General features: G+C 41.5%; 1 protein-coding gene across 3 annotated transcripts; it reads right to left on the bottom strand.

Moving 5' to 3' along the window:
- LOC307124387 (glutathione hydrolase 1 proenzyme-like) lies at positions 1 to 20,439 on the bottom strand. Of its 3 annotated transcripts, XM_079813548.1 has the most exons (14): positions 20,313 to 20,439; positions 19,904 to 19,966; positions 19,200 to 19,583; positions 16,309 to 16,439; positions 14,672 to 14,782; positions 14,301 to 14,493; positions 13,945 to 14,105; positions 13,592 to 13,741; positions 11,553 to 11,689; positions 6,357 to 6,541; positions 3,064 to 3,179; positions 1,697 to 1,812; positions 1,223 to 1,330; positions 1 to 1,109 (listed from the first exon to the last, which is right to left on the bottom strand). In XM_079813548.1, exons 3-14 carry the CDS (start codon positions 19,349 to 19,351, stop codon positions 966 to 968), a joined length of 1,704 nt encoding a protein of 567 aa, XP_079669674.1. In that variant the 5' UTR covers positions 19,352 to 19,583; positions 19,904 to 19,966; positions 20,313 to 20,439; the 3' UTR covers positions 1 to 965. The 3 variants fall into 3 exon arrangements, with proteins under 3 accessions (XP_079669674.1, XP_079669675.1, XP_079669676.1); XM_079813549.1 differs by lacking the exon at positions 19,200 to 19,583 and having other exon boundaries at positions 20,313 to 20,386; XM_079813550.1 differs by having other exon boundaries at positions 19,246 to 19,966; positions 20,313 to 20,367.
- Positions 20,440 to 24,117: the final 3,678 nt, after the last annotated feature.

Genomic DNA, 24,117 nt, shown 5'->3' with positions numbered 1-24,117 from the left:
AATTTCTGAACATTGACTCTCAGTCTTTATTCACCTTTTTATCATGGTTTCTCAATATAATTCATTAAAGTACAGAATATATACATTTAAAATAAATAAATGTAGTAGTATAACTGTCACGGTTATCTGGACTAGTTTCACGTTCATGGACTTTCAGTTTGTTGTCATTTATCACATTTTTCTCTGTCTGTGTTTACCTCTGTGTATTTAGTTTCTCTGTGTTCAGTCTTTAGTTGTCGGTTATTGTTTGTGTGTGCATGTTATGCACGCTGTTACATTTGCTACCTTGTTTATGTTTTATAATCCTGTTGTCAGTCTTCCTCATCATCATCATCTGTGTGACAATAACTCAACTTTTGTTCACCTTTTTAGTTGCATTCTCATGGTTCAGACTAATCCGTTTACATAAAGTCCCCTCAAGCATCTCACACAACCCTGGCCCTTTAAAAATAAATCAGTAAAGGCTGTCTCCTTCCATGCAGACTCATATTTACCATACTTACTGTTTTTATTATACATGTACTTGTCTGCTCAAATCATCTATGGTGCACAAAAGGACATGTTACCAATGTTACATTGACAGAACAACACTTATATCAAGTAAGTTAAAGCTGACAGGATACTTTATTGATTTGAAACAACTCATTATGCAACTATCAAACTATTTTCAGTAGATTACAACAATGAAAATGTATTTTTTGAGAGATTTTTTTGTGAAAGTGATAGCAATAAGCTAAATTGACAAGCTGGAATACTAGGCCTACTGAGAAAATGTGCAACAATTTCAGAAGCTGTGTGATGTTGTAATGCAAAATGGCTGAAACAATGCCATTAATGAAAAGCTTTTTGTACATTGCTAAAGTTTAATTGGCACCCATAAAACAGCCCAACAACAATTCTGGAGTTGTCACTAGACAATGGTTTTACAGTTTTTTTACTTTTTCTGCGTTTGACAGCAGCAGCGCTCAGTATCCATCAGGACGGCCGTCTTTCCTCCAGTCGGATTCAGCACAGATTTTGCCCCCCTGTCGTACAACCACCTGGACCACTGATGGTTCAGTTTTGTTTTGTATATTATGATTCTTCAGCTTCAAGCCATCAATTACACTCTGCATTCATAAATACAACACAGAGAGAACATGTATGATAATTATCACTTTTCTGACTTTATGAATATAATTTAGATGACAAACCTGTGTTATCAAGTGTAAGTGAATCTTACCTCATCAAAGTTGTCTTCTATATTTGTCTCATTTAGCGAGATCTGAACTCTGGGCGCATTAACAGCTTTCTGCAGGTCGTAGTCAAAGAACAGGTAGTTCAGGATCACCTGAGATGAGGGATGGGAAAGGGTTTTTAGATAAAAGACGATTAGATTTAAATATCCCACAAACCTATTGTTTATGGATTAAAGCACATAATCTTAGCCATTGACCTATATAGAATAAACAAATGTAATTTGCTTTCTGTTATGTGTTGTTATGTAAAGTTGAGCAGTGCTTTAATTGTTCAGCTCTCTTAAATGTGTGTGTGTGTGTGTGTGTGTGTGTGTGTGTGTGTGTGTGTGTGTGTGTGTGTGTGTGTGTGTGTGTGTGTGTGTGTGTGTGTGTGTGTGTGTGTGTGTGTGTGTGTGTGTGTGTGTGTGTGTGTGTGTGTGTGTGTGTGTGTGTGTGTGTGTGTGTTGTTTTTTTGTTACCTGAGCAGTTGCCGTGGTAATATTTGTCCCACCTTCACCTCCAACTACCATTTTGACTTGTCTGTTCTGTTTGTCCAATATTATTGTGGGACACATTGATGAAAGTGGCCTTTTACCTTGTCAAAACAAATGTATTTTAACACTTGAACATTTATATTTATATAGGTGCCTCTCTTGTACTTAACTTTTTGGCCACCAGAATATTTTGTTGAATGAATATCTGAACATGCAAAAGTTTAAAAGAAAGTACAGCAAAGAGAAGAAAGAGTTGTTTTTTAATCAACACTTGTGATGTGTAATAGCTACCATATCAGTGTTAATTTTGACAGCAAATTTTGATTTAGTTTTAGTCATAGTCTTTTGACTAAAATGCCATTTAGTTTTAGTCATATTTAGTCATATATGTGTCAAATACTAGTCTTTCCTCCTGACTAAGAATTAAATGGGAAATAAATGAAATACAGTTTACTGTGTAACCAAATACGAATATACTGTATAATGAGTGACTTTTAAATTATAAACAAGCTCGAAATACACCGGGATTCTTATTTTGAAATGTCTGCTGCGCCTCTGTTGCAGTTGCAGCTGCTGATTCAAGTTCAGGAGATAAAATATGCATTGTTACAACCGTCTAAAACATATTACTATATAATCATCATAAAGTAAACATTGTCATTATTCATCAGCATTAGTTCATATACAATTGCGTGGCATAAATTTGCGCTATTCATTGATTGTGAGCCGCTCTGGAGCGCTGTATTGGGGATGCGTGAGCCTGGAGAAGCACAACAGCTCCGTGTTCTCCAGCGTTTAGATCAGCACACGTTCAAATCAAATGTGCGCATCTGTTACACAGGACATCAGTTTTGACTGGATCTCTTCCCTAATCGTCCCTCCCTAACATTTTCGTCTCGTTTTTATTTGTTGACGAAAATTACAGTAAGTTTTCGTCATAGTTTTAGTCATCGAACACTAGTTTTTATTTAGTTATCGTCTCGTTTTCGTCAGTGAAAAAAGGTTGTTGATGAAAATTATGACGAAAATTATTCGTCAACGAAATTAACACTGCACCATATAAAAGTTAAAACACGGACTGTTGGAAAATTACGTCAATGGCAGAGTCAAAACTGAAATCATTTAAACTCTAAGGCAGGGTTCCTCAAATCTTGCCCTGGAGGGCCAATGCGCCGCAGAGTTTAGCTCCAACCCTGAACAAACTCACCTACCTGTGATTTTCTAATGAACCTGAAGACATTGATTAGCATGTTCAGGTGTGTTTGATTAGGGTTAGAGCTAAACTCTGCAGGAAAATGGATCTCGAGGGCCAGATTTGAATATCCCTGCTCTAAGGCATGCACATTTCTTACCTGCTTTAATTAAGTTGTTTTTGTTAACTCCATTTATCACTTCAGGATAAATGAAATCACACATTTGGTCATTAAATATAATGCCTGTTGAGTGTGACATCACCCCAGAACCAAAACTGAAAAAAACAATTGAAAAGAACAGCAAAGCAACAGAGCTTCATGATAATAGACATCAAAAGTATATTAAAAATGTGTTGTCTTTTACTCTGAATGAATCTTGTTAGCAATGTTTCATATAAATATTACTAAAGGCTATGTCCCACTAGCTGATTTGAATGACTTTGGTAGGAGAAGTCAAATGTAGCCTACTGATGTCTCTTTCTCGGTCAGAGGACAGTGACAGACTTAGGCCTTAGGTATTTTTCCACACAATCACGGTTTTAAAAAAAAATCTCTGTCCAAATGAAAACGCAAAACCACGCTATGATTGGCTGCCTGATTTCCACATGGGTCCCATCCACGGCACTGATGCACTGAGGGATGCTATGGGCTCAGTGAAACCCTTCTACAAGTTATTTTACTTTGGACTCAGTGACGGGTAACTGTACACACAGGGGCAGGGCCCAAGTGGACTGAAGCTTCACACACTTGCCTTACTATGTTGTATTTTTGTATTCTGGCGCCTCTGTTCTGCAATATAAGAGATAACGTGCATGTATCTGTATACATGTGACAAGCGCTGTTAGCAGAGTTATTAAAAGCTACGTCCGCCATTGCATAGACTCCACTCATGTAAACAAAAGCAATAACGTGCACAATCTGACGTCAAACAAAGGAGAGAACGACGCACACTTCGACTTCACAAGCCGAAATCTCCGGTTTCACCGTCTACACGACAACTCTGTAACCGGAGTTTCTAAAAATCTTCACCCTGGCTGGAGTTTTCAAAAAAGTCTGGTTTCAGTAACCGGATACTGCGTTTGCGTGTGGACGAACAGTCAAACCACGTAGAAAAAGCTGCGGTTTTGAAAAATACCCATGTTCGTGTGGACAGAGCCTTAATGATTGCCTCTGACTTTCTTACTTGACATAAAATATAGGGCTGCCCCTGACTAAAGACTTTTCTAGTCCACTAGTAGTTGTTCATTTAAGCCATTAGTCGATTAAATCGTACATTTATATTAATTGAATTACATAAATATATCCTGGGGGCGGAAAATAGCCTATTCTGCACTCAAATGCATGCATTAAACTTGCCGCAAAGCACTGACAAAAGTAATGATTTTGATGTGGCAGAAAAAAATAGCAAGGAGCCATTTTAATTATAGTGATTTCTGAGTCAGTGTCAGCTGCAAAGATAAAGTTCACGATGCTGACTCGCCATCTCCGCAGTATAGTGAACGCGAGTATTTGTTTATTCCGTTTAAAAGTAGACATTTCAAGCTTTCTATAGTTATATTTCTCATGTCTGTGTAGCCTATAAGCCAGTTCACAGAGGCCGAAACAGCAGAAAGTGTATCCTGACTGTTTTCTTTATCAATATTTTGACAGAGTATTTTAAGATGTTTCCACTGACCGCTGTTGTCAGACATGCAAGTGATCGTGTTAGCGCCTCCATGTCATGCAGTAGCGTGCTATACTTTAGCTTGCACACTCTGCACAAACACTTGGATAAACGCCTAATAATAACACACATTTATCAAGGTTATGGTTAGAGTGAGTGGCCAAGTTACGGACGTTTCAAATGATAAACCATATTTGGTAGGGGTGATAGGGGTGCCTTTAGATAACCAGAGGCTCATGTGCTACAAGATTACTGTAGACCCCTATCCAAAACAAAAATGTTAGATGTTGGAAAGTTTCATTTGCAAAAGCAGTATTTGCTTAAGTTGGGCTCTTGGCCCTTGACTTTTTTTTTTACATTGGTTTTCTCTGGCTGCTGTAACTGTGTGATTATAGCACACCTTTCTCATGGCAAAAATAAATAAATGTGAAAATGAAAACGAAAACGAAAAAATGTGATCTGTTGATGTTGGCAGTGCATTGATGATGTAATCAATACAGTATGTCTTAAATCAGTAACAAACATTTGGACGGTTAATAACTGTTGAAAAGACGTCCCGTCAACACGTCCTGTCATGGTTGAAAAATAGTTCCAAAATGAAAGTTGAACGGGCATATCTGAATGAATTTTTAGGAAATCTTCTGTTACATATTTTTACTGATTTTACCGACTATTTTTGGCCAGGGACACAACGTTGCCATCGGACCAACGTTTGCTGGGTAGTGACCTGATCTCAGTCTAATCTCTTATTATCTGGGTAATTTCATGTTATTGATTATAAATGCCCTGTGATTCTGCATCAGGAGATCCAGAACAATTGTGATCATTTGAATGATTTTAAAAACATTATGCAATGAAAGTTGAAATACTGCATAATTCGGTCACACAGACAAAAATTAGCAAATTAATCTCGACAATGGTGACACTCAAATGAAAAGCTTCATGCTGCAGTGCATGCTGGGTGCCACTATAGCAAAAAACTCATACATGGCTCCCAGCATGCATTGCGGCATGAATAAATTATGATGCTGAATTGTCTGAACTGAATCTGATCGCTTTAAAGTTCATCAAATAAAGCGATCGTGTCTCTTCAAAAACTAAACACTAAGCCACTCAATTCATATTTAACAATCTCTTTTTGTACTTTTTTGGGGAAAAAGTGGTAGTTGCATAACTGTCAATGGAGGGACAGAAAGCTCTCAGATTTCATTAAACAGATCTTCATTTGTCTTTTGACGGGTTTGAAACGACATGATGGTGAGTTCGCCACTTCCTGTGTATTTATTTTTTGTGACTAACTGACTATTAAAAATTTGGTCAACTAAGCCTTTTCTTGTTGACTAACGTTTAGTCGACTATTAGGGGGCAGCCCAAGAAAAATAAGAATAGAAGCACTGCATGAACATAGACAGAAGTGTAGAAGTGTAACTCACAAAGGTCATGCAGTAATCTCACCATAAAAATGTGCAATGAAAGCTCAGAAAATGTTAAACTTGTTGAAAGTTGCCTGACTCTGACAACTTCCAACATGTCTGATATTAGCTCAGCCAGTTGGTAGGGAGTTCCCAGAGAGACACAACCACTCGCTCCAATTCCCTCTTATTAGCCAGAAACTATACAAATTAGTCTCTTAAACAGAAGGCTACAAAAATAGTCTAGTGGTAAGTCAGCTTAAAGTTCATATTGTTGGAGGTGATATGTTATGAATAGAGGAGCACTCAAAAACTGAAACTGGGTGTTAGATCAAGACAAGGATTAAGAAACACTGATCTGTTTGTATTTCTCTTACGCATTATTGATACTGCTGGTGACTGCCACTGCACTCCCATCTTCTGCAATGATAGACAGGTGAGATGTGCCATGGTCATCAGGCACTTTATAAATGCCTGACAAGTAGCTGATTTGTTTGACGTCATCTTTAATCTGACTCCTGATGTGGTCCGCAAAGCTTTCTGAGGTAATTTTTTGGAGAAACTGACAAAATTAACAAAATATGTAAATATAGGAACAGTGAAAGGCTTTGACAAAATAACGTCTCAAAGGGGGGTGAAATAGCCCTTTAAGACCATCCCTTAAAGGCGGGCATACACTGTGCGATTTATGTGCGAACACTATACGGTCTGATCATCGAGTTGTGACTTGACTGCTCACACCATTTGTGTGAAATATGTGAGATAAACATTTAGGTCGATTATACACTGAATTAAAGGCCTAAAATTAACATAATTAAATGTTAATTTAAATTAATTAAAACAAAATACTTCTCTTCTCATTTTTTCTCTACGTATAGGCCTATGTCAAGTCAACATGTGAGCTCAAAATGTTGAGCAAGTTGAGAGGAGGCGGCCCAAATATCAGTCACCGGGGGACATTCTACTTCCTGTTTCTCAACACTATCACAGTGATATCACAAAGGTCACATGGTGAGCTCAGACTGACTTTATTTCTGTCAGACGTCTACAGAAGCTCTTATTGAGAATTAACAGAGGTTTAGATGTTGATGTTTTATTAGTATGTCACCATTATGGAGATCAGTGTTTGCTTTAGTTGGGCTCTTGACCCTTGACTTTTCACATTATATTTACTCTGACTGCTGTAACCGTGTTTGTTTGTTATGGCAAGGAAAACCAAAAGAGAATGCATCCAGGTGATGTTGGTTTGCAATTGATGATAACAACATAATCATCACCTAGATTTAGTATGCAATCTTTGTGATGTGTTATTAAATTATTATATAATATTTATAATAGCCCTGTGATTATATGGTATGAGATCCAGCAGTGTCATAATCATTTTTGAATGATTATAAATGCATAATAAGACAAACATTTTGCACTACTGTGTCATTTAGACACAAAGATGCATCAAGAATCAGTGTATGAATCTAAATAATGGTGACAATCAAAAGCGTTATGCTGCAATGCATGCTGGGTATCTAGTCTTTGTGCAGTGAGTGCACTTTGACCTCACATTGTGACCACAACACAAGTATCCTGGAGCTCATGGTGAGATTATTGTTGACTGGGCACAAGAGAAATATTAAGACAGTTATATAGCTATCGTTATCAGCATATGTTGAAGTATGTTTTATCTAAACCCTAACCCTAACCTAACTCTCTCAGAAACCGATCGTTTCGTGTCTTAAGACATCAATGTGTCGTCACGAGCCGTGGGGTTTAATTTGAAGTTGTCTGTCCATGTTTTTTTTACTCTAATAGAATTAGACCCCATTGACAAGCATATTATGAGTGACGGTTGGAGTTAAAAATCTTCATTTGTGTTCTACTGAAGAAACGAAGACACCTACATCTTGGATGCCTTAGGGGTAAGCAGAAAAACATCAAATTTTCGTTTTTGGGTGAACTATCCCTTTAACTCATGTTGCATTCCAAGTCTTCTGAAGTCACACAATGTCTTTATGTAAAGAACATAGTTGATCTTAATGTTTTAATCGCTGAGATGATGATCCCGCCCCTCCGTGAATGCACTCATTCATATTTCATTCAATTAATACACACGACTCTTTAGAGCCAATTACATTTTACAATCAAAGTTGACTTAATGGGCAGCAATTTTTTTAATTTAATGTGTTAATTCACACAAATCAATCGCTTGGCCTCAGAACACTTGGAATAGTTGTACTTTTTGAATAAATTATGCCTGCAGTCGTATCTGCCTGTTACATCTGTGTTTTATATACCACACAAATGGGTAGGTTTAGAGTTGGAATGGGGTTGGGTTACATGTTAAAACGTGTCTAGATAGTGTAAATAAAAATATGCTGGTTGATTAAATTGAGAATCACACTCCAACATGTCATAATGGCAAAATCATAACCCAATATATGATCATCATGATGATAACGTTCCCATGCCCAACGCATCTGTGTATGACGCCAAAGGTTTCTCATTGAAATGAATGGAGCACTCAGTGCGTCGATATATAGGGGTACCTTTAGCGTCTTTATTGTGACGTGGAAAGCACTTGACCATGCTTCGGATTTTGACGCCTTGGGAGTGAAAACGGGTTGCTCTGAGAGAAAATGCATATGCGCCAAAATCTCGTTTGTTTTTACTTTCACTTTCTCTACTATATGAATAGCTAATTGACCGGGGTTTGAGAGTTCTTCATTGGCATAACTCTTGCGCAAAGTTTCCACATTACTTGTGTGATATCTACTGACTCGCCTTTGTGGTTTAAAATGAAAAAGTTTCCAATATTGCGACGTGACATTTTTCTTTATCACCAATTGCTAAATGATGGACAACGCTTCACATGTGATAATGAAATGAAGTAAATATTAAATAAGTGAGTAAATAAAGAGAAAAGTCAAACAAGTAAATTAATGATCAAGTAAATTAATAAAAGAGGCGCCTGTGTATGTTCACGCAGGAAGACATGGGTAATATGGTTTATTCATTTTGCACTTTATTAGCATGATATTTACTGAGTTTGGTATTTTAATATTACTGACTGGTCTTACATTAAGCCACTTTAAGCACTTTTCACATCAAGCATTTTAGAAAGTCCCAAGCGCAATGATGAAAAAAACACTTTAGGGTCATTCGGTTCATAGCACTGCGTCAACAGTGCGATACCCTCACGAAGGGCGACCACAATTTCTAACATGCCAGAAATTCATCCTACCATCTGATTGCCGGTCAAGAAATCGGCCGGTAAAATCACTTTTATGCTCGCTTTGAAAGAGACAACAGAGAAACTGCCACCAAGCTCAAACCCTCAGCTGACCCACCAATCACACTCTCCTCCACAGATGTCTGCAAGTCACTGAGCCGGATCAGCGCGCACAAGGCTGCTGGACCAGACAACATCCCTGGTCGTGTTCTCAGGGCATGTGCGGAGCAGCTCGCTGAGGTTTTTACAGACATTTTCAACCTGTCTCTTGCCCAAGCAGCTGTACCTTCATGCTTCAAACGCACGTCCATTGTGCCAGTGCCAAAACACTCTAACCCGAGGTGCCCTAACGACTACCGCCCTGTAGCACTCACACCCATCGTCATGAAGTGCTTTGAGCGGCTGGTCCTGGAACACCTAAAAGACTCTCTACCATCCACATTGGACTCACACCAGTTTGCCTACCGCAGCAATAGGAGCACAGAGGATGCCGTTTCCATGGCACTGCACTCTGTGCTCACTCACCTGGACAATAAGAACACTTATGCACGCATGCTGTTTGTTGACTTCAGCTCAGCATTCAACACTGTCATCCCAACCAAGTTAATAGCCAAACTTGGAGACCTGGGCATCAATACCTCAATGTGCAACTGGATTTTGGACTTCCTAACTGACAGACCCCAGAATGTTCGTTCAGGATCCACCTGCTCCACATCCATCACACTCAACACTGGTGTACCACAGGGCTGTGTGCTAAGTCCGTTTCTCTACTCCCTCTTCACCTCCGACTGCAAGCCTGTGTATGGATCTAATTCTATCGTCAAGTTTGCGGACGACACAACGGTGATTGGGCTCATCAGCAACAACGATGAGACTGCCTACAGGGAGGAGATCCAGCACCTGGCCACATGGTGCACCGAAAATAACCTGCTCCTCAACACCACCAAAACGAAGGAGCTCATCGTGGACTTCAGGAAGGAGTCAAGAGGCACACACGACACCATCCACATCAATGGAATGGCTGTTGAACGTGTCTCCAGTTTCAAGTTCCTGGGGATCCACATCTCAGCGGACATGTCGTGGACGACCAACACCTCCAGCCTGGTCAAGAAGGCTCACCAGCGCCTCTTCTTCCTGAGGACACTGAGGAAGAATCAGCTCTCCTCGGCTATCCTGGTGAACTTCTATCGCTGCGCAATAGAAAGCATCCTGACCAACTGTGTCGCAGTATGGTATGGGAGCTGCTCTGTTGCGGAGCGCAAGGCACTGCAGCGGGTGGTGAAAACTGCCCAGCGCATCACAGGGACTCCACTGCCTGCCATCGAGCACATCCAGAGGAAACGCTGTCTGCATCGAGCTCGCAGCATCCTCAAGGACTCCTCTCACCCAGCCCACAGACTGTTTTCTCTCCTGCCCTCCGGCAGGCGTTTCAGGATCCACCGGACCAGGACCAGCAGACTTAAGAACAGTTTTTTCCCCAGAGCTGTCTCTTTATTGAACTCAAACCCCCGCTGATCCACTCCCCTCATATACTGATAACTCTCCTACCTCACATCCACCTTCACTTTGTTATTTGCACTACCGACTCTTTATTACAGTAACAACTGTTTACTTATTCATTTTGCACTACCACACCGTAACTGGATTATGCTCATTTGCACTGCCGACTGTTACTTACAGTACCTACTGTTTACATTTGTATTTTGCACCGTACTTCTAACTGTAATATGCAATCACTTCCACTGCACTTTTACACTTTTTTTCGGATAGCTTCTGTCCATAATTTATTGCACTACCTTAATCCACTGCCATATTCCTAATTTTAGCCTAACATATCATTGTATACCTCTATCTGTAAAATTCTGTTTATAGTAATAGCCATCTGTATATTATATTATATTCATAGTACATATCCACCTGTAAATTCTGTTTATAGTATTAACCATCTGTATATTATTCACTGTACATATTCACCTGTAAATTCTGTTTATAGTAATAACCATCTCTCTATTTATAGACATATTTATATATACTCAGTACATATCCATGTCCTGCACTTATGCAAACGTTGTATATCCTGCACTTGCTGCTATTGCACTTCTGGTTAGACCTAAACTGCATTTCGTTGCCTTGTACTTGTACTTGTGTAATGACAATAAAGTTGAATCTAATCTAATCTAATCTAAGAGAGGTTTATTGCCTGTGGTTTCCCTCTGTATACTGCACGACAAAGCTGAACATTGGCCTGACTCCAAAAAAGAGTCGCATGAGTCAGAATTCGGCTCAAAATTCCACAGTGTATGCCCAGCCTTAGCCTGCAAATATCCAGGAATCCAAGAGTTGAGTTCACCTCAGAGATGTTTACATAACGTGGGTCTCCCAGTTCACTCTTTTGGACATCAGCGAAGCGGAAAGCCTCTATCATACGATGATAGGTCAAAGTCTTGTTCTTTATTGTGGACACACTGCTGCTTGAGAGGTTGTAACCTGAAAGAGATCACTAAAGCCATGTTGCACAAGTCTTTTGGTTCTTTACAATTGTTGCTTTTTAGAGCGTTTGATGTGATCTTAAATTTAAATGGTGAATTTCTGGAGTAACTCATGGTTGAGATATAGATGATGGCATGATTTGCCTGATTCACAACAAACTCAAGATCATTTGAATAAAACTATATTAATTCAAGGTAATGGGACATGTTGTGTTGTACGATCATATAGAGAAGGTATATTGTAGTAGCTTTGAACTGAACGTGTCTCTCACTGTCAGGGTTCTGTCACTCTGGTCTAGTTTATTCTTGCTTTTGTGGCAGAACCCTGATGCCACTGTACTGTCTTGTCTTGTCATGTGAGCGTGTGGTTTTGAGCCGTGCACTCTTTTGTCCATGCGAGTTGTCTTGTGTGTGGAGCATGGTGTTTGGATCCCGGTATTTCGGTCTAGTTTGCTTTCAGTTCTGTGTCAGGATTCGGACATTCATGCTAAAGGCCGCAACATACTCAGCAAGAACAGAGAAAAAAAATTCTCGCTCCCAAGGCTGAGAGAACAAAATGACGTCATTTTGTTCTCGGAGCCCTGGTTTGGGAGTTCTCGCAGCTCGTTCTCGACACATCGTCTGAGCAGAACTTTTTTCTTGTGGGTGTCCGAGAACTATTGTGTGATTGATCAGAATTTTAAAGTAGGCGGGGTTAATGCGGAGAAACGGAGATGTTCGGCACCTGCTTTTCTCGTGAAGTATGTAATGTCCTGGCCAGAACGAACTTTGTTCTTGTTCTTGCCACCTCGAGAAAACGAACAAATTTCTTTGTTCTTGCAGAGTATGTTCCAAGCTTTAGTGTGTTTGTCTTCTGTTGTGCCCTCGCTCGTTCTTGTGCGCTCTGTCTTGTTGTGTGAGCGTGTAGTTGTGCGTCTTTGTGTGTTGTGTTCTGTCTTGCCACGGTTCGTGTGCTTTCATGTTATGTTATGTTTTGTCTTGTGCCGCAGCTTGTGTTTTTCACTGGCTGCATGCTTTCTTGTTGTCATGTTTTGTGTAAAAATGCGGATTAGAAATGTTGTCATTAGCTACGTGTTCATGTCATGTCTTGTTTTGTGTGAGCGCATGGCTTGTGATTGTTTTCACTGGTCATGTGCTCATGTTTTTGGTTTGTTTGGTGTGAGCACATGGATTTTCATATTTCGTTGTGCCATGTGCTCTCCTGTCTATAGTTTAACTCGCCCATCGTTACCTGATTATTGGTTAATTTGCCCCACCTGTCCTCCCTCATTACCTGCCTTGTTTGCTGCCCTATTTATTCTCCTTGTGTTTGCTTTCCAGTGCCAGTTTTGCTGTCAGATTTCAAAGTGTTCTTGATGTGTCTAGCTCCCTTGGCTGGTTTAGCTCTGCTGGTGTTTGGATCCCTTGGCTGGAGTTGTTCCCCTACGGGGTAGTTTTTGTTTTTATGTTTTATGATCCCTAAACCTATTCAACTCTTGTGCTTCATTAGGTTTCTAATATGGCCAGTGTTGTGCTGAATTTTGACTGCCGGCCAGATTAATGCTTACTCTAACTTGTTGAGGCCACTACCTGATTGTCTAATCCAAACTTTACCCAACACTTAATTCTAACCCCAACCATGATATTAATCAGTCAACCACACCTATATTTTAAGAGAGCTGCCAGTAAGCAAGAATCATTCACGGTGCTGCGAAAAGCACAACGCATAACTGCATAACACTCAAGAATTGGGAGGTTAGTGGCACAAAATACTTTTTTGCACCCTAGGCAACTGCCTATATCACTTATGCCATGGGTCAGTCCTGAATGAAGTGATAGCTGTATTAATATGAAGAATTATTTGCAGTAATTGGAGAGTGCGGACCTTAGTACTCACTAACTGTAATCCACACACACTGACCTTTGAGTATGTTGAGTATCAGAGCAAGCACAGGTCCACCGAATGGAGCATCAGGAGCATGAAATATGTATTTCCCCACAGTAAAGTTGAATGCATACTCATTTAGCACTGGCTGATAATTCTTCAGGTCTTCAAGTGTTATAATCCCTCCTGTGTTAGGATAAATAATTGAAGGGTTTAGTTCTTTATTAGTCATATATTAACTCTGTGCATTAGAAAAGCATGAATTGATGCATATTAGTGCACCGTATTGTAAAGTGTTTCCACAACGATTCAGACAGATTTGAATACTTTGATAAAATTTCACTAGACACCTTAGATATGAATAGAGTCACATTTAAGCATGAAATGACCTGCAGCATTGATATCATCCACTATAGTCTGAGTCAATGACCCATTATAAAAGGCATCCAGTCCTTCTTCTGCAATCTTCTTATAGGTGTCAGCTAGTTTGGGAAATCTTATAGTATCATTTTCCTTCAAGGGGTTATTGTTTGAGTCGCAAAACACTTCACTGGAAAGAAGAGAGAGAAGAACAGAAATAAGATGATATCATAAAAATGAAAAGGCAGATGCTTTAGAGATTTAGAGACCCTGGTGTGAATACAGACACATAGTATTATAATAGTGCCAGTCTTATAGGATATTTGCCTCTGAGAAAGTGTTTTTTTTTTTTTTTTTTTCAAGTTTACAAATTGCATATTCTTACCACAATGTTTTATTATTCAGAATTGTGTGACGCTCTTCACTGATGGCTTCAGCCAAGGCCTTGCCAATCCTAAAACCCTCTGATGCCAGTTTTATACTGTCCTCAAACAGCTCCTTCCATTGCAGTCTCCCGTGTCTTTTGTGTGCCAGTGCATAACCACGCAGTTCTCCTGGTACAGCTATGAACAACCCTGCTATTCATTTCAAATCACAGAGGTGTGGTCTGATCATTTAAGAGCCAAAACTGGCAAGAAATAATCATCATCATCATCATTTTACTGTTTTAATGTGTGGACTAATGTGCTTAATGAATCTGTGCTGTAAAACCATAAACGAGGCTAGATGTGGGGATACAGATTTAAGATGGTTTACCTGGTTTTGCTCTATTGAGCTTAGTTTCACATTCTTTTGTGTTTTCCCCAAACATGTTCTCTGAAGCACTCATTGGAGCAGTTTCTTTGGCATTAATTGTCTCCACCTTTCCTGAGGGTGAAATCATTTGTGGTCAAGGGGTTGCAATGATTTGGCCAAGTAGAACATTGAATAATTTAATAATCTAATATGTAATGTACATAAGTTGATTATGTTTATATTATGCATTTTAATGTATTAAGTTGTTCAATAAAACCATTTGATTACTTGCTGTTGGTACTTTACTTTAATCAATTATTATTGCCTCATTGTTATGCATTTTAAGTCATTTTAAAGGCTATTGCTCACAAAAAAAAGTCTGATAAAAAAATTGACCAATTACTTAATCAGCAAAGTAATTCTTGGTCACACAGCCCTAGATTAGATACATTTCAAAATGCACCTGCATTGTTTTGCATTTTGTGACTTCTGTCAAATAAAGTAATATTTTTCCAGCCATATATTTCGTCATTGAAGATTTCTTAAAAATATTGTCTTGCTCTCATGAACCCAATATTGTGTATCATCACACCCCTAGAACAAAGACCCTAAACTCTGAACTCTACCATAAAATACCACTAAAATCAATCAGAGAGAAATAATAAATGTGTAGAAGCCCCCATCACAGCCCAAGGCTCACCCTAACACAATCCCTTAAATCCAGCCTCAAAACACATTCACACCCGGCCAAGATTTGCTGATTCAAAAATTGCACATTTGTTTGCAGGAATTGTGATCAATATGATGGCCTCTTTCTCATAGCACTTGACCTCAGCCTACTCTAGAGAAGCTGTCGCTTTGTTGGCAAGTGCTATTTACACTAGCTCTGCCCAACAATGCTTGGTTGGGCAACACAAGATTAAAAAAGACACGCGTGTTTTAACGTCTTCATTGGCATAGTCAGTAGAGCGTAAGGCTCATGGAAGTAGGCTTTGACGCAATCTATGGGGTCGAATGCGCCTTTTGCTGAACTCGCTCTCCACCCTTTTCCTATCACATATCACATTGCAAAGGCATTTACTTTCAATACAAATGAAGAAATGTTTAGTAATAATAAAGGTATTTATTGGGTAGGGTTAGGGGTAGATGTAGGGAGGGATTTTATTGTACCATTAAGGCAGCATCCATTTCATAATTTTAATAAATATAGTCATTTACACTCTATGTTATTATTGCATCCTGTTAATGTACAACAATTCTGAGGTACAAATAGTATGTATCTGTCAAAATAAATAGTATCTAATTACTATTTACTCATATTGCAAAGAACTGCTACTTTTACATGGTGTAAAACAGAATATCACTATTTTCACTTAGTAAATAGCATCTGCCGCTAAGAAAATATGCTATTTTAACTTAGTGCAAATAGCCGCTGCCAAAAAAATGGTGTGTGTGTGTGTGTGTGGGGGGGGGGATACTCTTCAGATACTTCACATGGTTAGAAAATAAATTCACTAGCCCAAGATGTGCTTTATAAAGATAAGCACTGGTAGGAGTGTTGAAGAGTAAAAGTATGTTGAAGATAAGCACTCATTGAACAGTTGCTATTGAGGGAGATTGTTGGGGCAGTCTGGTTAAGTCTCTCAAAGCCCACATACCTGTTGATGGATTGTATATGGTAAAAACCACACCTCCTCCGATGCCAATGCTTTGGGGATTAACCACACTCACACACAGCAGAGCAGCAATAGCCGCATCAACTGCTGAACCTTTACGCTTCAAGATGTCCCTGCAAGACAAAGAGCTCTGTGTAAAATCAAGTGAAGAATTCAAGTGACTCCATAGTAATGTAGACTCTAGAGCAGGGATGGGCAAACTCGGTTTAGCTCCAGCCCTAATCAAACACACCTGAACCAGCCAATCAATGTCTTCAGGACTACTAAAGGGCTACAGGCAGGTGAGTTTGCCCATCCCTGCTCTAGAGTTTCAAAAGTCTCATCGCTAATGCAGGGAATATTTCCGATATTAGAACAATCTGCAGCATCCGCTGCCACTGCTCCTTTAGCATAGCACTTATCAGAGGGTTTCTTTTCGTGAGTTTTTGTCACTATGATTATAATCATAATCACTACAATCAGAAAGGTGGCGAACATGCATCTGAAAGTAAACCAGCAAAGTTTGAGAAAATTTAAATATATATAGTGTCATGTGTTGGTAGTGTAAAACTCACAAAGGAGAATGGTATTTAATCAGACAGTAAAACATACACAAACTCAACATAGACGAGAACGGACAGAGAATGAGGGAGAACATTCTCTAGATGGAGCCGACGGACGGGGGGAGCCAAGGCGGAGACGATGCGTCGGCTATGGTGAAGTGTTGGGTTTAGAGGCTGGAGGCGTAGCCAGGGGATCTTCTGGTTTAGGTGTAGCTGGTGGCCTGAAGCATAGAAACGGATCCACACAGTTCAGTGCAGGAGATGAAGAGGGGCTGAAGGGTACCAGAGGAGGCTGGAGAGGGAGGCTGGGAGGAATCACGGGAGATACAGGGTTGGACAGAACCAGCAGGGATTTGGAAAACCGGGTAATTATGGTAAAATGGTAAATGGACTGCATTTATATAGCGCTTTCAACAGACCCATGGCCATCCAAAGCGCTTTACATATTGCCTCACATTCACCCATTCATACTCCGACGGCAGTGTCAGCCATGCAAGGCTGCAACAACCCGGTCCTGCAGATTTGCATTATACAACATTAGGAAGATTAGACCCTTCCTATCTGAGCTGACCACACAACTCTTGGTCCAAGCTCTTGTTCTCTCCAGACTGGACTACTGTAATGCTCTTCTAGCAGGCCTTCCGGCATGCACTATCAAACCCTTGCAACTGATCCAGAATGCAGCGGCGAGGGTGATCTTTAACGAGCCGAAGAGAGCACACGTCACGCCTTTCTTCATCAGACTCCACTGGCTACCAATAGCCGCTCGCATCAAATTCAAGGCACTGGTACTCGCCTTCAAAGCAACCACTGGCTCTGCACCAATATACCTTAACTCGCTTGTTCAGACATACACACCCTCCAGGAGTTTGCGTTCTACCAGTGAACGACGCCTTGTGGTGCCATACCAGAGAGGCATGAAATCACTGTCACGGACCTTTTCCTGGACTGCCCCCACCTGGTGGAATGACCTGCCTATCTCAATTCGAGCAGCCGAGTCTGTAGCCATTTTCAAAAAACATCTAAAGACGCATCTCTTCCAGCAGCACCTGACCAATCAAGAATAGCACTTAACATTCTATTAATTTTTCTGTCTGTCTAATTTATTCAAAAAAAAAAAAACAAATTAAAAAAAATCCTGTGTGTTCTGTGTTAGATTAACTGAGACTTGTTACAGCACTTGCATACTGTAGCCTCTGACTGTTGTAGTTGCTTCTATTGCTCTCATTTGTAAGTCGCTTTGGATAAAAGCGTCTGCTAAATGACTAAATGTAAATGTATGTAAATGCAAGGCGCCATCCAGCTCGTCAGGAGCAGCTGGGGTTAGGTGTCTTGCTCATGGACACTTCGACACTTGGTCAGGTGGAACCGGGGATTGAACCACCAACCTTCCAGTTTGTAGACAACCTACATGAACCACTGAGCACTGAGGTGAATTATGTCCCCTAATACCTCCCGTAATCCCACAAATGTTCCAGTGACCAAAGCTAACATCCACCATGGTGAAGTTGTAGCCGGGGCTCGATGCACAATGTAGGGGAGAGCGGGGCACAACCTAACACTTTTTGACTTTCTCAGTTTGAGTAAATCCACTTGGGGTTCAGAGTATTTTTTCCCACATTAATTTCACACGTCTAGTACAGTCATGTGGTTTTGTTTCATTAATAAGGTGTATATTTTTTCTTGATTTACCTTGAAAGAATGGAAGTGAAATGTGACAACATGCCCCGTAGGTGGGGTCCATTTTAACGTGACCATATGACAGCTTAAAATGTTATCTGATATAATCAAAAAAATATCCATGACAAAATAAAATATGTTGTCAATAAAATACAATTATTAACTTTTTCGATTAAAAATAATGGCATTTTTTAATCATTAAACATAAATTTTTTTTTGAGTTTGACAACAAACACCTCAAAACACAGCTATACAGCATAGTTCAAAACATAATAATAATTAGTCATTTCTGAACATTGACTCTCATTCATTATTCATCTTTTCCTGATTCTCAATAGAATTCATAAAAGTACACACCCCGTCTGCACAACTGGGATTTAACCCCTGCTCATGTCTTCTGCTGTTAAATCAGCATTAAAGAACGATCTCGATAACGATGTTATATAACAGATATAAGATTACAATAATATCAGATTTGTCTTATTTTAAATAAACTCAAAAACAGAGATGAAAAATGTATCTACCTTTGCTATGGTTAAATACATTTTCAGTGATATCTTCTAAATATTTTTTCATTTTTCTCTAAAATACACTAAGTTTTGTCATCCTGGCATGTGTGGAAAGTTTTAAACTATGTGTGTTACAACTAACCCTGCGTTAGGTTGTGCCCCGCGCTCCCCTTCCTGGTCAGACACACCTTGTGGTTCAGGCTCCAGGGTAACAGCTCCTTCCATCCTCTCTTCAGCCTCGGTCTCGGCAGGATTAAGTCCACGGTCTGCGATGGGCTCTAGTATCTCCATCATACTGGTCGTTGGTGGTGGATGGCTGGTCTCTTGATGAGGACTGGGACTGGTGTCGTCCTCAGCCAGTGAATGGGGAGTTGTTGTTCACCAGCACCCACTCCATGAATGTGGCAAAGACTTCCTTCAGACCGCCCGCTGGAATGTGGTCCGGGTAGTGTGTCTGGCACTCAAGCTGGATAAAGTCACGAGTGTGTTCTTCCAGCGGGCGGTCTCCCTGCTCCAGGCAGAGAAGCTAGATGGCGAGTAGGTCCATAGGGAAAAAACAAAAAATAAATGAAAGGAAAAGAAAAATACTGTTCGGCCCGTTCTTCTGTCACGTGTTGGAAGTGTAAAAATCACGAAGATGAAGGAGAATAGTAATAATGGTATTTAATGACAAACTCTGGAGATCCGACAGGTAACATGCACTAACTCAACTTAATATAGACAAAAACGGACAGAGAATGAGGGAGAAAACAGGGTATAAATACACGGAGCTAACAAAAGGAACTAATTAGCTAATAGATGGGCAACAGGTGATGTGTGTTTGTGTGTGTGTACATGCTTCATCACCTTCTTGACTTGCTTGTGAGACAACCCATTATTGAATAGCCCCTGTCCACCAGGTTAAAGAAACTGTAAAATAATAATGTTTATTAAGCAAGGCAAGTTTATTTGTATAGCACATTTCATACACAGTGGCAATTCAAAGTGCTTTACACAGAAAATAAGTTAAAATATTAGGATTAAATGTTTTTTTTCTCCATTTCTGTTTATTGTGAGCAAAAACTTATATTGTATAGTTTATATTTTTCATTCTGGTTTCAGAGTTCCAAGGCTGGTATCCCATTAAAAAGGTAGCTTCTCTCAAATTAATACTTTAGAGTGAAAAAAAAGCTAAGATTCAAAAGATATGAAACTTTCTTTCACCCTCTCAATATCAATGCATTTAATAAATAAAATATTAAATACAATATACTACCGTATTAGGAGGAGTTGAAAGGAGAGCCATGGTGCAGGCAAAGCAGATTAGATGTAATATTTGTCAGAAAAACTGACGTACACATGGTAACCGCAGGATTGCAGACAGCGCTGCTTCCGGCTTATCTGCTTCCTGTTCGTGTCTGCAATGCTGCTGAACTTTGCCTTCATAGAATGTGCATACAATTTTCACTCTCTATATTAGCCTATCAGTGGTGTACGACCTTATGGAACAATGTCCATTTATGTATGATATGATACATTTATGACCAATATATTAATGATATATTATACAATTAATATATTGATCATAAATATATAGAAATACATTTTTGTTCCAAAAGAGCAGTGGTGTTCTTAGAAGAGGAGGGAAAATCCTCAATTTCACACAGTTAAAGGGTTAGTTCACCCAAAAATAAATATTCTGTAATCAATTACTTATCCTCATGTTGTTCCAAACCTATAACTTTTGATTATCTTCAAAACAAAAAATAAAGATATTTTTTAATGAAATCTGAGAGATTTCTGTCCCTCCATTGAAAGTCTACTTTCCCAAAACTCTGATGCTTCAAAACATTCATAAAGAGATCGTAAAAGAAATCCATATGAATCGAGCGGTTCTTCTGAAGAGAGATGATTACAAAGCTGGTTGAAAATTGGTGAACCTGCCCTTTAAATTATAATTTTCTTCATTCCAAATGGCCATTATTATTTCATTATGAAAGTATTTCCATATTGGAATGGTCAGATAAGATGTATGGCTATAAAGTTGTTCCAAGTCTATCGATGTTAATCTAGCCACTGTACTGGATATAAAAAAACTAGGACTGATTTGGTTACAATATAACAAAAGTTGTGTGCCATGTTTGTGTGTTTCTCATTATCTCGTCAACTTAAGCTTTATTTTTTCCCTAAATCCTGGGTCAATCACCATCCTTTCCCCCTGCTTTTGGCACAGGATTTATAGGGGTTTTGCTCGGTGAATTCATGGGTGTCAGTATACCTTGTGACAGATAGATCAGTGCACTGAGCTTTGCAAATGATGCTGTGGTTTGGACACAGCAACAGTTCCCATTCAGTCGGTCACGTTCGACGTACGTCGGACGTACCGACGAACTGGGATCACTTCAGGGAGCCCCTATCAGCTTCGAGATATAGAGAACAGGCCAACGGGCCATTGGCGTGCGAGATTTGCATCTCGCGCTCCGCCCCGCGCCGCGGGTATAAACAGGAAGCGAGAGCGAATGAACGCTGTCATTCACTTCGGAGCCGAACGGCGTTGATGAAGCAAGACTGCTTTTCTAAAAGAGAGCCTATCTGCAAGAGAGATGCTCCAGAGAACGAGAAGGACGCTCTGTGTTGGCGAAAAGGCACAATCAGCGCGACCGCATGTTCACCGCTGCATCAGCATAACAAACTGCTGTTCTCACAGCAACTGTCGGTTTGGTGAGGGCGTTTGTTTCAGTGAGCGCAAACACAGGACTGCACTTACCACCTGTGTGTTGCCGCGGTCTTCCCCTGGGTGCTTCAGCACTGTTTAAAGAGCGTTTCCTCACAAAAGAGCAACACGGGTGTGACACTGCATCTTTTTCAAGACGTCATTCCACTCGTGCGTTTCTGGATGCGGTTGTTTCCTGTCCTGACGGCCACGATCCCTCTCGCATAAACATGTTGAGACTGTGTTCGTGGGTGATCCATGTTCTCTCAGGGGAACGGGATCACGTCGACGCGCTGGTCATCTCACCTTCCGCGTGAGGGTTTGAGTGTTCAGCGCGCCGTGTGCCGTCTGGCTGCCGGGTGACAGCTCGGGTTGCCACGGCAACTCAGCGCGCGTCACTCGGCGCCTCCGATGCGCGGTCGAGACTATGATGCCTCAAACGGGGTTGAGTCCCTTCGCTTATACCCCGATCTAGTCTTTTTTCTGGTGCACCAGAGGGGGGACTATTTTGGCTGATAAGCCTGGGTGACCTGAGGATTACAGTGAGGCTTCCCCGCCGCGTACATCTCTGTGGGCCCCTCACTCCTCTATCGCATCACAAGCATGTTGAGACTGTGTTCGTGGGTGGTCTATGCTCTCTCATGAGAGCATAGCCACGTCGGCGCGCTGTTCGTCTTGCCTTTTTCATAAGGGCTTGAGTGTTCAGCGCGCTGTGTGCCGTCTCACGGCCACGCCCACTGTCTCACATGTCTGCTGGTAGCTTACAGATGGGATTGCTGGTCCTTAAAAGGGGACCTAGCTTTTCATTTGGGGCTCTAGCAGAGGACAGATGTCAATCGCTGCATCGGAGAGAGGGCTGTTATGTGTTGAAAATGAAGATGATGCTGAGATTCCCACCGTAATAGTGGGCGCTCGTGCTGAATCAGATTCATACTTGACAGCCATGCTTTCCCGGATGGCTGAGGCATAGTGCAACGCGTAAATCGCCTTGCCTGCCCCTTGCCTTTTCTCGGATGTGCATTGGAAGGCTTTGGCATTGTGGAACTATTGGTGCCAAAATATGGAAAACCAATAGGGCCATAATCTGTATAAAGTTTTCCTCTCCCTCACTACCCTCATCGGTGGGATGGCAGTGCCACTGGCAGGCCACCTCCGCCCTGCTTAGTGCACGAGGGTAGTTCTGAGCCGAGGTTGAGCTGCGCACAGCGCTGGCCCTTGGCTAGACGATGTCCACCCTGGTCCAGAAACACCATTGACCCGGATTTGGTCTGGAACTGTTCTTCCCCGGAGGAGGGCCGGGTGGAAAACCATTAGTAATTCTGTTCCGCCACTGATGTTAAAAACAGCCTGTGGTACCCAAATAAAAAAAGAGCAGTTCCAATACCTCTGGGTCTCGGGAGTTCAGGAATGGCAGCGTGTGGCGCTACAAAGCTTCGCCGCTTTCATTCCCCTCCCCACAAGATGGCGAGAATGGCAGTGTGTGACGCTACAAAGCCTCGCCACTCTCATTCCCCTCTTCTCAGCGGTGCGTGGACAACTGTGCGCGACGCTATGCTTCGCCACTCTTGTTCCCCGCTGAGGAAGGAGGTGAGGCAGACCGTGCGCAACGCCACAAAGCCTTGCCACGCTCAGCCCCTCCTTCATTTGGGAGCGCGCTTGGCGGTGGTCGACGCTCCCATGCCTCGCCACCCTCAGACGCCTCTCCCTTCGCCAGCAGGGGGCGCCGGCTGTGGGAACGCACTCAAGCGGCCTCCCCACACTCGCACACCCCCTCCGCGGACGCAGGTAAGTGTTGCACAGCACACTCAGATCCCACTTCGGGCCGCTTCCATGCCGTCCGAGTCGGATCCCTGCATTCCGCGTCGCTGCCCCGCTGCGGGTACGTCTGTGGTTAGTCCCCTTTCTCGGTGTCTGGAAGCCTGGCTAGAGCTTCCCAGCCCGTCTCGGGGCCGTACCATCAGACTCGGCTATGCGATTCAGTTCGCTCGGCGTCCCCCTAAGTTTGGGGGCATTCACTTCCCAGTAGCGAAGGAGAACGCCCCCGTGCTCCGGGCGGAGATCGCAGTCCTACTGGCGAAGGACGCGATGGAGCCAGTCCCTCCAGCCGATATGAGGTCCGGGTTCTACAGCCCCTACTTCATTGTACCCAAGAAAGGCGGCGGGTTAAAGCCGGTCTTGGACCTGCGATTCCTGAACCGGTCCCTTCACAGGCTGCCGTTCAGAATGCTAACGCAGAAGCGCATCTTCAGGTGCGTCCATCCCCAAGATTGGTTTGCAGCGATCGACCTGAAGGACGCGTACTTTCATTCTCGATTCTCCTCGACCGGCCCTTTCTGCGCTTCGCGTTTGAGGGACGGGCATGTCAGTA

This window comes from Gobio gobio (genome assembly GCF_949357685.1).
Source record: "Gobio gobio genome assembly, chromosome: 3".
NCBI lineage: Eukaryota > Metazoa > Chordata > Actinopteri > Cypriniformes > Gobionidae > Gobio > Gobio gobio.
This window is presented reverse-complemented; position numbering and strand designations above follow the sequence as displayed.

Excerpts from the sequence above, each read along its gene's own strand:
- LOC307124387 (XM_079813548.1), bottom strand. The coding sequence starts at position 19,351 with ATGATGGAGATACTAGAGCCCATCGCAGACCGTGGACTTAATCCTGCC. Across the intron at positions 16,440-19,199 it reads GGGGCACAACCTAACGCAGG|GGACATCTTGAAGCGTAAAG; the intron begins GTTAGTTGTAAC and ends TTTGTCTTGCAG. Across the intron at positions 1,813-3,063 it reads AAACAACTTAATTAAAGCAG|GTAAAAGGCCACTTTCATCA; the intron begins GTAAGAAATGTG and ends TGTTTTGACAAG.